This window comes from Belonocnema kinseyi, chromosome 7, assembly GCF_010883055.1.
Source record: "Belonocnema kinseyi isolate 2016_QV_RU_SX_M_011 chromosome 7, B_treatae_v1, whole genome shotgun sequence".
NCBI lineage: Eukaryota > Metazoa > Arthropoda > Insecta > Hymenoptera > Cynipidae > Belonocnema > Belonocnema kinseyi.
Window position 1 is genome coordinate 108457257 of NC_046663.1, and position 13516 is coordinate 108470772.

Below are 13516 nucleotides of genomic sequence, written 5' to 3' on the forward strand. Positions count from 1 at the left end.
GCATTTTTTTTGATATAAGATAAATAAAAAAATTTATGAAAAAAAAAACCGGAAAAAATGAGTTTTTTACATAAAAATTCATAACTCGCGTAATTTTTAATATTTATAGCTAAATATTAATTTGTATACTCTAGAAGTCGAATGATTTCAACAAAAATTACTGCAATATTGTACTTTCCAACAAATTTATTTCCAGATATGAACACGTAATTTTTTGGTAAAAATGAGCACTATATTTTTTCATATTTAAAACAATTTTTATTTATAAAAATGCATTAAAAAATATTGTACAAGTAAAAAATATATATAAGTGATGAATACAAATATTCAAAAATCGTATTACATTGAAATACGTGTGCTGAGCTGCTAACAAAGTTTCGCGAAGCTGGCGTGGCCGTAGATTATAAGCCACTTATAAATGTAAAAAATACTATATAATATTGAAAAGAAATTTTTTCACATGAAATAGTTTACTTACACTATGAATAAATTAAAACTAAACAATTTAAAAGGCAAAGATTTTGCTTCATAGACACTTTTTCACACACTACTGACACAATGGGTGTTCAACACCCCACGCTTTTGACAGGTCAATTTTGGACTGCTGCCGATCGAACACTAACGCTTGGCGATATATGCTAACATACTTTTCTGTTAGTTAGTGATCCCAATAAATGCCAGATGGCGACACATTTTTTTAAAATTTAGTATAGTTAATTGGAGTGCAAACTGTTTTTGTGGTGTCATACACCCCAGCTGCCATTTATGGGTTAAAGAGTAAGCACTGCACTTTAGTTTCGGAATTGTGATTAGGACGCGAAATTTTCTAAACTTTCAAATAGTCGTACATGTAGTTTCGGGACAGATACTCTCCTCTAAAGTGAAGCATGCATTTTCAAACGGTCAATACAATCGTACCAAAACCAATAAAGAGTAAAGAGTAAAGAGTAAAGAGTGCATTAAAATACTGAAAATGAAGGAAATTCTAAATAATCCTGTATAAAAATGTGACGAATTCGAGAAAAGCTTTTTATCGATCGTTCTTCTAAGTGTAGAAGTTTTATTTAAAAAATCTTATTCGTTAATTTGTTCCGTATGACCAAGAAATTTTTTTTAAGGAGGCCTCTAAAATTCTGTGGTGCTCACCGTGAAGGTTTAACATGGTTCAGTGTACGACCTCTTTTTTGCTGTATCATCAGTCTTGTCGCCCTTTGGTATGCAGTCCACCTTTGTGGACTGCCCTTATATTTAGGTGTGAAAAGACTTTTTCTTTAATTGACTTTTAGAAATTTTAATTTAGTTAGGTTTTGTGAATAAAATTAAATTTATGATGTGAAATTTAAAAAAACTACAAATTTCTTAAATCTTTCTTAACCCTTACTTGACACACTGGGGTACAAACAACCTCAATAAATTTTTTTTCTTCCATATATTGACATCGGAGTGAATAAAAAACTAAGTATATTATGTTACACAATGCCTAATTTTTTACGGTATATAACGGCTTTTTATTCAGATGTATTATTTGCAGCCAGAATATCACTTCCGATTGGTCACTGAGCCGATTTACAACACTAGCGATTCAGTTACTTGTGACAACTAGACAATCTCTGGCAACGAATGCTCCCTGATCCATTCAACGTAAGGGTAACTGAAACTCTGAAGAAAAATAAACGCGAAATTTCAGCCGACTTCATAGTTGCGCTGAGAACACGGCCAAATACAAAGGTTCGCCATACGCAGGACTTAACCCTCGTATCCTACGCTAAAAAAACTAGAAGTCAAATAAAATTGTCCTCGTAGTTTCCTCGTAGCTGGGAAGACCTGCAGGTGACCGGCTATGTATTTTTGCGGTATGGTATGGTATCAGGCAATTGTCAACGCGAGAATTTTGCTCAAATGCAAACTGAAAAATGACGGAAACGATGACAAGGTCATGACGATCGACTGACTGGAAAATTTATATATCCATCTCATAACATCGTACTTGGAACAGAGGTATGCGGTGGGTACGCTCCGGAGGAATGTTAGACTTGGCATCGCAGGAATTAAAAAAAAAAAACATATTGGGGCATCAATCTCACTTCTGCAATACGCCGCATACTTTGAAAAAGAAAAGAAGATCGAAAAAGCCGAAAAAGTTGCTCAGCCTGTCACCGTCCCATTTGCAATGAGCACAGTAATGTGCTTTGCGACGATTGTACCGACAGCTCAAAGATGAATTGGTTTCATAATCAATGTGATTACGTTTTTTATGTCATTTTTAACATATTCAATCAAGTTTATAACCATACTCTTTTAAATATTGGTTTGAAACAATAAATATTACTCATTATTCTGGTACTAATACAATACTAATTTTTTTCAAAATTCCTCCATTCATTTCTAAGAATAAATACCTTTTTACAGAGATCACCAAGGAAACCTTTTTTTTCTTATAGAACTATATCTTGAGCGAACTCAGCTGAAGTTTTAGCCATTTTTGAAAAAAAAAAATTAAAAAAGTTATGTTTTTTTTTGTAAAACTTGTCATTTTTTCGATTTTTTCGGACAATCCAATTTTTTTACCTTTATTAATTTTAATTTTTGGCCATATCATCTATATAATTTCAAAAAGCATACTCTTAAGAACCTATAAAAAAATTGACAACTTAAAATAATCAACAACTTATTTTTTATAACAATTTAATCGCTGGGGTACAAAGCACCCTAATGTGTCAAGTATGTTACACAGCCGAAGTGTGTCAAGTAAGGGTTAAGCAGAATGTTAGGAAATATGTGCTTATTTTTTTTACCTCAAAATTAAATATTATTTAAAAGGAAATTTTCGTTTATAAATTTAAATTCGTGGTAAGTGGATCACTGAATAATTAATCAAGGCCATTAAAAATAAGCAGTCTCACTGACTGAGTAATCAATGCCGTATTTCCCATTTACTCAAAATCAGAGTTCATTTATATATTAGTTTATTTTTAATTTCATAACTTCATATAAATGTATAGGAGTCCTATTCTTTTGAAAATATTAAAAAACATCATCTATTTTCGATTCCAAATTATATGCATTTTAATGCAGTTAATTTTTTAATTTATCAGGAATTGAGTTTAAAATGTTTAATATGGAACCCTCTAGTATTAAGAACAAGTAACCGCGAAAATTTAAAATTTGGAACTACGAAAACACGTTTTTTGATAAACAAACTAAATTTGGCGAGTTTAAGTATTATTATTTTATGATTATTAAATATTGTATAATAATATATTTATCTTCCCATAAGTCTCCAATATTTTGGAATGAAGTCTAGAACTTTTAATTTCTCTGGAAAAGGCCTGGAATTTTTAAATAAAAAATGTGTATCAATGGGTACAAAACGGAATAAAAAAACTTGATAAAAAATTGCATCTTATAATTTAAATTCAGAATAATAAAAAACCTTCGAAATTAAACATTTTATGAAAAATATACTCCTGATCACAAAAAAATATGTCCGGATTTTTTGTGTAAATCGACTTTTAATATTTTCAAACAAATCGTTGCTAATTCGTTAATGTTACTATAAAATTTTAAAGAAAAATTTGGGTTTCTGGAAATAGACTTCGAAATGTAAATACTCGTATCTTTATCAAAATGTTTTTTTCCACAATAGAAAAAATATGTGTCCCTTTATTTCCTCTATAAGCCATGTTTTTCCCCTGATGTAAATATGTGTTCATAAAAACTCACCCTTTGAACAAAACGTAATACTCGTCTAAAATTTAAAATCTTCCAAAGTGTTTTTTATCAGAAAAGCTGCGTTGGAATGATATTTTTTTCCATTTCTAAAATTTTAAATCGGTATGTGACTTAGTTTGAAAATAAGAAGGCGGAAAAAAGACATAGGATGAAGTCGATGATTCATGCGGTGATAGAGTAACACTTTCCCTTAAAGAAGCGACAATATTTGTTGGAAATTTTTAATTAATAATTTCCCAAGACGAAATTTAGACCCTACTTTGAAGTTGCAGCTCCTTATTAGAACTTTCTTAAACGCTATTTAAACTTATAGCCCTTTAACTCATAGAGAATGAAGCATTAGAGCCTATTTTGAAGCTGTAACACCTCTCTGAAGCTACTTTGAATCTTTTGAGCATACAATGTTCGAACTTCATGAAAATAAAGTAAAAATTATTTTTTACTTGGGTTAATTGAACTCATTGGTCATCTTACTGACTGAATGCACACTCGATTAACAAAAATATTTAATTCCAAACTTAATCTAATTGTTATTAATTATTTATATATAAATCAATACTTCTTTGCAATGCTTGTAATTACAGAAAAATATTTGGTCCTAACTGAAAATGCTGAAAATTTTTATGAGAATGATATTAATCATAGAAAATTACTAAATATTGTCGATTAATAAGTCATTATGATCATTTTTATCAATAATTAATGAAAGTGTGTGTATTCAACAGTCATGTAGGTCATTGAGAATCACAAAAAAATTACAAGAATAGAACATTTTCTATCGCTAACAACACATATTATGAATGAAATAAAAAATTTGAAAAATATATTTAAATAAATATTTGATAATTATAACTAAATTCACTGATTGTGATTGCATAGAGAAAATAATTTTTTCCAAGTAACGCAGTACTACTTATCCAATGGTTTAGTCATTCTTGTTACTAAAAAATAATTATTGAGAGTTTCTTAAACAGTTTCTTAGAGAAATATTACTATTTACGTGTCTACCACTTGATTTAGTAGGAAAAATAATTTATTTTCGTGAAAAAATGTTTACGGTTCTCATTTTTTTAATCCTATTTATTGAAGAATAAGAACGTCCATATGTATGAAAAATAATTGACTAATTTTTTTAAAATCTTTTCTTAATACAGAGATAAAAAAATATTTTTTCAAGTTCTTTTAAAACGTATAACGTAGAATACCTTTAAAAACAGAACCAATTTATATTAAACTCTTCAAAAATCGTAAATTAAATTAAAGTAAATTAAAAGTAATTATTTAATTAATTGTTTTGGATTTAAAAAGATTATGAATCTTGAATTATTGGACACGTTCTAATGATTTTTATCGAAGACATCCTAACGCGTTTCGTTAGCTGAATCGGTTAGGGCGTTAGGCGTTTAGTAAATACTTAGTGCGTACGTGCGAACTTGAGTTCGTTTCTTAGTACTTGTGGGTTTTTCAGTGCACCATGCTTAGCGTCATAATCAAAAAGTTCTGTTAATATTATGTCTAAAAAATATTTGCGAATATCTTTGATATTGATATCACAGATAATGTTTTATTTTTTCTGATAAATAACAAATCTCATTTTTATTCCTCAATATTGATGTGAGATTATAGAGAACCTGCTTTGATGCCTTAAGTCCTACAATTATAGTTTGAACTTTAAAAGAGGGTCTAATTTGTCCTAAATACAGACCATACTTTGACGCTAAACCTGGAAAAACGGCCGATTACGGGCACTTGTAACGTCAAAGTAGGATCAAAATTACATTGAAATCACTCCTTATTCAGAACCTACTTTACCAGATTCCAGCGCCTACCAAGGTAGGAGTTACGGCTTCATAGTAGGGCCTAAATTTCGACTCGGGCTTCTAGCCTTTTTGTAAACATTTTAATTTTCATGGAATTTTACATCACCTTAAAGCGAAGAAATCTTCTTGAATTCAAGCGCGATAGGAGGTGATGAGTCCTATGGAATTTGATGTAAACTGGTCTGAATATCCAAACCGGTGAGGAAATTTGAGGGAATGTGAAGTTAAGGAAAACCTACGGCACTGGGCGTAGTAGTAAGGGTTGGTGATGGTGTAGTAGGAAGTAGTAGAAATAGTAAGTGTGTACGCAAGCGTACGCACGGAGAGTTCAGCATGAGAGGGTGGTTGATGTCATTTGGCGAGGGTGAAGATCCAAGCAAGGGGTGATGGCTGGGAAGGGAAGTCATAACGAGAGATCCTGGAACGCGATTTCTCTGGACGCGCCTGCGTTTAATGTCATGAAGACCTACACCAGAACAGGCCTGCAGCAACCATCCACCACCTTCCCACTGACGTACATATTATGAGGGGTTTTAAAAAAAAATCTTCTATTTCTGTTTACTCCTTATAACTTTGTAGCCTATCATAAATCTCAAATTCATCTGTCAGACGAAAACTACGTTAAGAATACTGTTTAATCAACGAACACAAATTTCTAAAAGATTCACGAGTAAGAGCAGAAAAGAGAGAGAAAAGTAACTGACCTCATTTTGTCGGTGGGAATTTCAGGATTTTATGTAGGAGGGCAAAAATAGATTATCACATTCTTCTCCTGGTCAGATTCGAAAGCCCTTTCCAGGAAAAAAAGTGCTAAAGCACCGAAGTAACCCAAATATCATATACTATCGTTGACGAAATAAGGTTAGTTCATCAATAGATTACCGGATATAAATGTTTGAAGTTGTTGGACTTAACCTTAAATTATTTAGAATTCATAATAAATTACTGGGAATTCCAGTGAATACAAGCGCGAACCTTGCATTGCCAATTTAAAAAAAACTTTACGGAATTTGTGGTGCTAACTAGCACAAGCAACCCTATCTAACTTTAGGCTTTGTAATAGATATGTTGCAAAGATCACCATTTAAAATTCCATTCTGATATAGTTTGCAAGAGATCAATCTTTGAACTTGTTGGAAATATTCTCGATTACTTTAGAATTTCCTATAAATTCTGTGGAATTCTTTATAATTCAAGTGCGGTCTTGCTTATAATCGTCGCCCTTTTCACGAGTCTTTCCATGTTTCCGTGCAAGGAGAAATACAGATATATACATCAAACTTGTTGAAATTAGCCTAAAAATCTTTGGAATTCACTATGAATTATTTTATTAATTGCTTAGAATCCCACTAACAAATTAATTACATTGACAATGAAATATGCCAGAAGAGAAGACTAAATTCATCCAAAATATGCTGAAAGAGAAAATTAAAGTCCGGAATATTTTTCCGGAAGGTAATAGAAGACCTTTTTTATGCCCTTTTCATTTAAGGTTCAAAGTTTTTGGTAGCTTCTTAAAGAATTTACAAAATTGTTACATTGAACGCTCATCTTAATTTCTTATATGTATGAAAAGCATTTGTGCCAATGGACCTGCGAGAAAGAAGGCAAGTACTCTGTGCACGAACGAGTATACGTACAGAGAACTAACAGCGTGTGTTCTTCTCAAGAGGCTCGAATGCCACTTCGATAAAAGAGCCAAGCTGAATCTCGACTACTGAGATGGTAACTATAACTCTGTCTTCTTTTTTTCCTATCTACTATATTTCCCATATTTCTTTAATATCGCAAAAAAAATATCTCAGGAGAGAATTCTATTACTTTTCGTTTTATTACGTTTATGCTACAAGAAAAATTAAAGCTGTATCTAAACTGAAAAAATGAGTAGTTAGGCAAAACTATTAGTTAATGTAACTATTCACTCATTCATTTTGTTTAAAAAAATGTTAATTCTTAAATCACATAACACAATTTTTCAGTGTACAAACATAAAAATGTGTTATTTTTATAAATTGCAATGTAAATTATATCTGCTTAACCGAGTGTATTCAGCCAAATCTTAGTGTTTTCTAAGATCATTTCCATTTAGAATTTGTTTGAACCAACTTTCGATAAAAATTGTCTTTTCAATGAAAGAAGATTCTAGGAGATAGATTGTGAGATGTAACGGATATAATCATCTGATTGAATCTAGAATGTAATACTACTCGAAGAAATGTGAAACGATGCCACTAGCAATCGATAGGAGCATTCAAGCATTTAGGAAGGAATTAATCGTGAAAAATTAATCAAGCCAATCCCAAAGTACCGCATACAATGTAGCGTATCCATATATTTTATTTACATTTACAGGGTGAATACAGAAGCAAATGTTTGAAACATAATACTCTATCATGCAGTCTCTATTCCCTTGTTGAAAATATCAAATCTATAAAGTTCGAATGTTACAAAATATATGTCTTTTGACAAGTATATACTGTGTCATATTGATTTGTCACACAAAACTAGATTTATTCCTGAAAGATATAAGAACCACTGCAATGAAGTAATATGGGTTTAGTATGAGTGTGGTTATGCCGGTATGCAATGCTCACCAAATGAGTATATACTCCCCTCCCCCTCATTCACTCTGTTCTTCCTCTTACCCTCTCACCTTCCTAAGGACTTTCACATCCTCCTTTCCCCACTCGATACATACCTCTCATCACAGAAAAACGCTCGTGTTAAATTGGTTGCAACTTGAATTTTTTTGATCACACAATGAGAATGTTCAATCTCATATTTATTCCTATGAACTTCGCTGCACATCTGGGCCTATAGGGGAAATTATCATTTTGACACTGAATTGCGGCTCATCTGGAGAGTTGTGGAGTGCTGAACCGCGCTATCACCCACCTGAACACCTGTCAAAGTAATTATTCGCTTTGCGATATTAGACTAAATAATTTTTAATGAGCAAACTAATTGAAATAATAGTTACCTAATTTTCAGCTTTCTTTCATTTAACAATGCGTACAGAAATAAATAAGCACGTTTACTGACAAACTCAATTGACAATATTTACAGGAACATAACCTCAGTATTTAGGTGTAATTCAACACGGCACTCACTCGCACATTTCTTGCGGGAAAAAGGGAGATATCAAATCACAGTGCGTATGTCCCCTTCCTTGGAGCATTGGGTTTAAACGCCTAAGCCTGGCAATAAATGTACAGTTACCGCAGTAAAAACTCGAGAAACTTTGAACAGCATGATCGGTCTCCTTATTATTACTCCGTGGCCCAGGCATCAATTTTGATGCAGGCGGTCAAGACTTAGTTTCTGCATCCCGGCTATGGTGGTTTGAATGTCATGTTGGTTTTGACTAACCTAAGATTTAGAAATTATACTCCGCGAAGTACATTTTTTATTTCAAGATACTAATACTCACTGGTAAATGGGACAAAATTGAAAGTAAGGCAATTATTAGTATAACTTAGCTGCTTATCAACATCTATTGCACCCAAATAACGCCCGAAAAAATCATCTTGACATGCGACTGACAGTTTAAAGACAACACTTCATGTTGCTCTAAATAAGAAAAAACAGTCTCAAAATGATGAATTTTCCTAAGATTCTTATTGTAGGTATCCATTTGAACTAAGGCTCAATTGAATTAAAGCCTATTTGAACTAAAACAGTTGAATAACGTTAAATATTTTTGGCCTGTACAAAAAGGCAAGATAGATAGGATGTTCGTTATTTTGAATGTTAAAGTTAATTTCAATTCGTAGCGTTGTGTGGCGCGGCGTGTACAATTCTTGTTAGTTAAAATTTAAATTTAACCAACAAGCATTGTATACGCCGCGCCACACAACGCCATGAATTGAAATTAATTCTACCATTTAAAATAACTTACATCCCATCCCACCTATCTTCTCTTTTTCTACAGGCCACAAATATTAAACGCTATACAACTGTTTTAGTTCTAATGGGCTTTAGTTCAATTGAGCTTTAGTTCAAATGGATACCTACTATGAGATTCTTGGGGAAATTCATCATTTTGAGACTTTTTTTTTGTCATTTAGAGCAACGTGAAGTGTTGTCTTTAAACTGTCAGTCACCTGTCAAGATGATTTTTTCGGGCGTTATTTGGATGCAATTTATAGGCATGGAAATGCCTACTTTCGAGGTGTCTGTTCTTAAGTTTTCATTCTGAATTTGGATGACGTTTACCGTGCACCTTTGAAATTCAAGGAAAATTTTGAGAAAAGTTTTTATTTAATGAAATGGCGGTGATGTGTATACAAATAAAAAGGTATACTTTGTCAAATGGCTTACCTTTTAACAGTATGCTATTTTGCAATTTTTGCATTTGCCAAATAATTCAAAAATCTGCACAGAAGAATCCCCGGCTTCAGTGTTCTTCATAAAAATCAGTTTCTTTGGGCGTTTTGCTAAAGAGTTTGCTACGGAAAAATTTTTCTTATCTTTTGATTCCAGAAAATTCATAAAATTTTGCTGAAGAATAACTTTAAAGGATTTTGCCCAATTAAGCTTGTAATTTTTTTAGTAATTCTTTAGAGAAATTATAAGATGAGAGATGTTTTCTGCGTAAGTATATAATTTAATATCAGCAGAACAGAGTCCAAGGTTAACTAAATAATGTGATAATTTTACAAGTATGTTATGGCTTAAAAGATACCGCAATGCTTTTCACATAGTCTTCACACACACACACACACCCTATTATTAACGTGGAAATTTTTTCCCCGCTAGCAGAAGCAACTACGCTCGGCCGCCAATCAGAAAGCATTCTATTTATAACCGACGCCCCTGATTAGCTGCCAAGCGTAGAAGTTTCTGCTATTGTGGCAAAATCTGACATTTAAATAGGCTCAAAGTAAATTTTGATAAGTCTGTAGATTGTTCGGGTAAAATAAGACGAAGCACTTCGACAGTGTTTCGTATTTCTCAGTCACCGTTTCAGGAATCTATCTAGAAAAAATGCGGATCCTTATTAGCAACCTACTACTAACGATTGTGATTTTATTCAATTTTTATGGTAATCGTACTTAATATAATATAAATAGTACAAATATGCAATATTACACATTTAAACAAACTTTTAAATTTTCAGCTAAAATTCGAAATTGATACCTTGTATAATGTATATATTACCTTGTATTATGGAATTAGTTTAAATTGACATCTGTGACGCTCAGAATCGCTCTGATTTGCCATTTTTTTAATATACAGTTTTTTATTTTTAAGCTTTAAAAAGTTTAATTTTGAATCCAAGGCCTATAAAATTGGCGATTTTTTAGTTAGGATTAATTGGAATTTGCAATTATATAATTTTCCAAATTTAATTACTTAATTTCAATTAAGGTTAAGTTTGAACGTTAAATTTAAAGGTTTTCATTAAATTTTTTTACCAATTCTGTCTAAAAATTGTCAATTTTTTAAAATTTCAAAATTTCGAATGTTTTTTCCCATGAAAAGGTCACATCAAATCTTCTTCCTCGCATTTTCTATATCGTAAATTACGTTCACACGAAATGAGATATCAAGTTGAAAATTAGCAACCTAAATAAAAAGCAATAAGGAGCAACTATATCTGGTTCTAAATTTGTATAATGAGAAAATTAGTTAGTTTCCATAATTTTTTGTTGTTGCTTGTTTTGTAATTATAAAATTTTAGGACCTGATAAGCGTTTCGTCATGCTTTTATTTAGGTACTTTTACATTATAATTGTTATGCATGATCTATTGATGTGCAAAATTGCTTTAGGTCGGGGTTTTGGTTCACAACCGGGCTTTAAAAGCCGAGCTAACCTGGAAACCCGACAACCCGAACTGATAGTAAAGTTCAGTGTAAACGTATAAAAACATGTCGGGAATTATTTCGTAATTTATATGGTAAGTTATCATAAGATATCGATAAAGCTACCGTAATTAACGGGAATTTCAGGACATGTTTAATCATTTGATGTGGACTTTTAAAAAATTGCAATTATAAATTGTTTTATTATACAGGCCTACAAAAAAAACTGTATGAACTGTGTAAGAGAATAGTGTATCCTTGTGTATTTTGAGCCGCTGAATCCGAATCCGACCATAGAATTGGGATTTAACAGTAAAAGATTCCCTTAGCCTAGGTAAAAATAAAACATCTAGGGAATTCTGGAATCTTCGAAGGTGATAATTGTGAAACAGTAGAATGTATGTACTTTTCAGCGAATAAATACATTTTTATGTATTTTTAACCGCTGAAATAAAATCCAACCTGAGGTGATTTGACCTGAAAACTAATCTACAGGGCATCATACTTCCCCTAGCCAAGGGAAATAGTAAGAAATTGAGAACAACTTATGTTTTTATGTTGGTTATGTTCATATACACTAAGGTTCATTAAAGTTTGTTAGTAAATATAAATTCTTCATGTATATTGGGTCGCTTAGGACAAGTGTAGCCTCAGAACGTCTCTACAGTGTTTCTTTTTTTCCCCAACCTGAGGGAAAAAGTGGAAAATTAAAAAGAAGCTTAGGGTCTTAAGAAGACTACATTTACGTGTACAAAAGACGATGAATAAATACAAAACTATTTCGTATTTTGACTTGCAGGGTTGAAAATTATTATTTCTGACATTTCTATCATTTCCTCAAGGTGAGGAAAAAATTAAGACAATATAAAGTAATTCTGATATCAGATTTAAACCTAATTTCGCGAAATAAGAACAGATTTTCTATTTATTTGTCTTTTTCTGTGCACGCAAATATAGTCTGCATAAAACCAAAGACTACCTTTTGATTTTCCATTCTTTCCCCTAGACTAAGAGAAAAGATAAGCTCTGTAGAGAAGTTTTGAGGCTACGCTTGTACTAAGCGACCCGAGATACATGAAGTATTTATATTTGTATTTACAAACTTTAATCAACCTTAGCGTATATGAACATAGCCTGCATAAAACCGTATGTTTTTCTGAATTTCCTACTATTTCCCCTAGGCTTAAGGGAATATGACGTCCTGTACATTGATTTTGAGGTAAAATTTGAATTCATCTACTCAATAAACATGCCATTGTACAAGTATTACATTAACAGGTCCCAGAATTCTCTTGATTTGAAATTTTTCTCATTGGCTAGAAGAAAAAATTGACGCTTAAGGGAATTTCTCAGGTCGTTTTTGGTTTGAGCGGCTAAAAATACATAAAAGTGCATTTATTAGCTGAAAAGTACAGACATTCTGCTATTTTCTAATTTTTTTGTGTGGGCTTGTATTATCAATCATTTAATTTAGAATAGCCCAGTGTTTAGTTTTGAGATTGATATTAATTCTTTTTAAAATAAAAAAAAATTATTTTTATTCCTTTTTACAGAAATGAATGCGTCGGGAATTCACGGACCATCTTCATCCCGGCCGCATAATTATCCAAATGTCCCACCACCCGCCGAAGATCCTGACGAACCGCACAAGATTGCCACTTATGTAACCACTCGTGGGGAATATAAGATTAAGTTGTGGCTAGATGATACTAGAAGCTTGGTGGAAAGAGCTAGCCTTCCAAAATTCAATAATGTTCCAAATGGATCATATTATTGGACTCACAATTTTATAACCCGTTCCGTTACTTGTGATGGACTAAGATTTGTGATCTACATAGAAGATGAAAAAGTTATTGGAGCCCGAGCCCCGAGACGACCGCAACGTGGTAAATGATTTTGATATATGATTTTTGGCGTACATGTATTCGTAGAACCTATTGGAAGATTGTTCGGAACTGAACCTGCACTTAGGATGGAATGATTAATTACGTGAAGATTAATCCATGCACAAAATAAACCTATATAAATATGATAGGTTGCGTATTATTCCTTGTGTTTAAGTATACCAGGTGTATACATATGAAACCGGTATTTTTTCAAGAAAAAAACACATTTATTTCAAGAGAATGATAACAAATATTTTATTCAAAGTATGCGC

General features: G+C 32.1%; 1 protein-coding gene across 2 annotated transcripts in view; it reads left to right on the top strand.

The window, feature by feature from the left end:
* The first annotated feature begins 8272 nt into the window (after positions 1–8272).
* Positions 8273–13516, top strand: part of LOC117177266 — a 6740-nt gene continuing 1496 nt past the window's right edge. The window contains exons 1-2 of one of the 2 annotated variants that reach the window (XM_033367856.1): positions 8273–8463; positions 12912–13244. In XM_033367856.1, coding sequence (XP_033223747.1) covers positions 12914–13244 — 331 coding nt within the window. In that variant the 5' untranslated portion in view covers positions 8273–8463; positions 12912–12913. Of the gene's footprint in view, positions 8464–10480; positions 10597–12911; positions 13245–13516 lie in introns of those variants that run through there. The other variant, XM_033367855.1, reaches the window with a different exon arrangement.